The 3,417-nt window shown below is 24.1% G+C and overlaps 1 protein-coding gene across 2 annotated transcripts in view; it reads right to left on the bottom strand.

The window, feature by feature from the left end:
* Positions 1–1,026: 1,026 nt before the first annotated feature.
* LOC117170116 overlaps positions 1,027–3,417 on the bottom strand; it is a 15,386-nt gene continuing 12,995 nt past the window's right edge. For both annotated transcript variants that reach the window (XM_033356650.1, XM_033356649.1), the window contains 7 exons: positions 3,341–3,373; positions 2,710–2,751; positions 2,552–2,608; positions 2,328–2,360; positions 1,902–1,952; positions 1,446–1,505; positions 1,027–1,293 (listed from right to left, as the gene is read on the bottom strand). In XM_033356650.1, the coding sequence (XP_033212541.1) occupies positions 1,162–1,293; positions 1,446–1,505; positions 1,902–1,952; positions 2,328–2,360; positions 2,552–2,608; positions 2,710–2,751; positions 3,341–3,373 (408 nt within the window). In that variant the 3' untranslated portion in view covers positions 1,027–1,161. The remainder of the gene's footprint in view (positions 1,294–1,445; positions 1,506–1,901; positions 1,953–2,327; positions 2,361–2,551; positions 2,609–2,709; positions 2,752–3,340; positions 3,374–3,417) is intronic.

A 3,417-nucleotide genomic window follows, 5' to 3' on the forward strand; every position in this document is an offset into this window, starting at 1 on the left:
CATAATTATATAGTAATATTTTATTATCAAGATAATCTCTAAAGATCGTACCACAAAAATATTATCTCCAATATTTTTCCTGTCCAAAAAATATTCTACATAAGATATTTAAAACAGTACATAAAATATTTTTTACGAAAAGTAGATCATATACACAATTAAATGATCATAGTTTTCATTTTCATTTTGTTTCTGCTATAAAGACAATATCAGTTATGCCATAACGGCCAGTGATGTGTGTGAAATTACAATATATGTGAAAGATTAAATTTAAAACTTTTCTTTATATTAAATTAAAAATTGTGTGCAGGAGAAATATTGGACATAATACTTTTGTTGTACAATGTTTAGAGACTATCTTGATGATAAAATAATACGAGTTCATTCTTTGCAGAATATACATATTCTGCATAGAAAATACTTTATTTAGCAAACAAAAAAGTATTAAACAATATTAAATTCTGCTTAGGAAATCTTCTGTGTCGACAAAGTTTTGTGTAGGAAACATTTCGTGTAGAAAAAGTTTTGTGTAGAAAGCATTTTGTGTAGGAAAAAAGAAAAGTATTAAACAGTATTAAATACCGTGCACGAAATATTCTGTGTAGAAAAAATGTTGTGTAGGAAACATTTTGTGTAGAAAAAGTGTTGTGTAGGAAACATTTTGTGTAGAAAATATTTTGTGTGGGAAAAAAGTAAAAATATTAAACAGTATTAAATACCGTGCAGGAAATATTCTGTGTATAAAAAATATAACAGTATTAAATTCTGTGTAGGAAAAATTTTCTGTAGAAAAGGTTTTGTGTAAGAAAAATATGATCAGTATACTTATGTGCAATGTATTTTTTGTAGAATAAAATTTTGTAGGAACAGCGTTTTCCCATCCTTGTCCTCCACCTGTCTGCATAAATCCTTTTTTATCTATATTTTTAAGTATCAGTAACCACTTATTTTTCATTATCTGATTCTTCTCCTGGTGTCATTTGAGACAAAGATCTTTTTCTCTTGTGCATAGCTTTCATTTATTGATTTTTTTTACAATTTTCACAAATAATACAGAATATATTTTTATTTAAATTTTTAATTAAATTTTTTATCCTATATTTACTCTTCCTTGGTTTTGGTCATTGTTTATATTAATTGGAGTTTGTCGGCTTGGACAAGTCATTTCTTGGCAATAATTCCATTGTGGTCGTTTTTGGGGGTGATTGTATCCGGACGATATCCGTTCCAATTATTCTCTTTAACAAGATTGCTAATGAGCCTATACAGTCTATAAGTTTGTTCTTGTGAAAGCTAATAAAAAGAAAAAATATTTAATTAGTTCAGCGAAATTAAATCTTAAATTATATAGAAAAAATAAGTAGAATTTTTTCTCTGAAAAAATATTTAGAATCTTATTTTTATTGTGAATTTTTGGAAAATATTATTTTATAATACTTTCTTACTCGTAAGTTGAAACGACGCCCTTGTAGCCCGTATGTAGATAAAATGTTATTCAGAGTATCCTAAAATATTATATGGTATATTATTTACATTCTTTCGTATAAATAAACTGAAAATCAAACTTCCTAAAATCATAAATTTAACTGATATTAAAATATTTTTCATTTCTAAAAGCTCATAGAAAGAAAAAATTGAATTAAATTATTAAAATAAAAAATAAAAATTGTTTAGTTTGATGAATGAACTCATTCAAACTATGAGTTTTTTCCTCTGCAAGCTAATAATATAATAAATGTATTTCAGTTAAAAAAAAAGAAAATATTTAATTTAATCAGCGAGTTAAAGATGTGCCAGTAAGACAGAATTGACAATATAATTTTTTTGTGTAACAACTAGTTGCAATCTCAATTTTATTGAAAACTATTTTTTAAAAATCGTATTTAGTGATATTTAGTTACTTCTAAGGTGTATCGCGTAGGTTGAGACCATTCACTCCATTTTGCTTCATTCTGAAACAAATTATTCTATTACATTATTGAACTTCTTTTTTATAAATTCTGAAAATAAGGCTTTCTCACATTATAAATTTAACTGAATATTCCAATTGTCAGAAATTATGCAAAGAATAGAAAAATGGTTTTTTAATTGTTTTGGATAACTGTGTTTTATATAAACTTAGCGCTCAAATGAAAAAACTTTATTAATTAATTAATGATTAATTAGAAAACAATACATCAAATTTACTTTTTAAATTCTGAACAGCTTTGTGTTCTAGAAATTTATTTCACAATATTTTTGATAATAAGATACAAATTCAGTACGTTTTATCAATTATCTTACTATGCATTTTTAAAAATTAAATTTTATAATATTAAATTACTTACAAATGGAGAGTATGTATCATATTTGCTTATGCCCTGAAAAAATAACGATATTACTTCAAATTAACACAAAAGCATGGTTTTGATCAAATCAATTGTAATGAACATTCAGAATACTTTGTGAAAATCTAAAACTAAAATTAGAGAAAAATAACTTTAAGTATAAATTATCATCGGTTAATTTTAGAAATTTTTTTCACAAAAGATTTACATAAAATTTAAATTACTTCTCTTAAATCTTTTTCATGTAACATTCGATGATCATCATCAGCTTGAAGACCTGCCTGCAAATTAATTATTTATAATTATGTTTACTACCTACTCATTTTAACATTTTATCAAATTAATTTAAATTGATGTGAAATGTTGTTTTTTTTTAACTTACTGGAGGATAGAAAAAAGGACTTTCGAATTGATCTAACCAATGCTAGAAATAAAAAGATTTTTTTATTGGAAAAAATTTTTTGTGGTTATTTTTTGTAAACCTATTTAGTACATTTACTTTCATGATCTGTGATAGCGTTTTTAGGTTAAATTATCCAAATTAAATCTGGAATTAAAACGAATGATAGAGAAAATGAACTTTTTATATCTGGTTAGCTTAATTTTTTCATAAATTTATTACACTTTTTAATCGAACTGGTTATTCTAGTGACATCCTATCAAAACATATAACTGTTATATTTTTGGGATGCATATTTATCAATATAAAATCATAAATCAGTCATAAAAGATCAAGATGTAGAAGTGGGATAAAAATTATTTAAAAAGCTTGTTTTTAAACTCCTAAATCTTTATTATATTGTCAAAAAATTAGCTGATCAAACTTTTTGATTCTGTTAGCGAGATAATTTAATAAAAATAATTTTCAAAATAAAATGAAAACCAGGAAAGAATTCCTCCCAAGAATAAACTTAAAATATTTTAAACAATAAGATACAATTCCAGTAACTTTATCATGAATCATATTTCAATGCATTTTTTTAAATTGCGTTTTATAATCTTCTTTGACTTACCCATGGGCGGACTTTAGAATATTTTCTCGAATCCTGAAAAAATAAATATATTATTTTACATATATATATATATATAT

The sequence above is a fragment of the Belonocnema kinseyi genome, chromosome 3 (genome assembly GCF_010883055.1).
Source record: "Belonocnema kinseyi isolate 2016_QV_RU_SX_M_011 chromosome 3, B_treatae_v1, whole genome shotgun sequence".
Lineage (NCBI taxonomy): Eukaryota > Metazoa > Arthropoda > Insecta > Hymenoptera > Cynipidae > Belonocnema > Belonocnema kinseyi.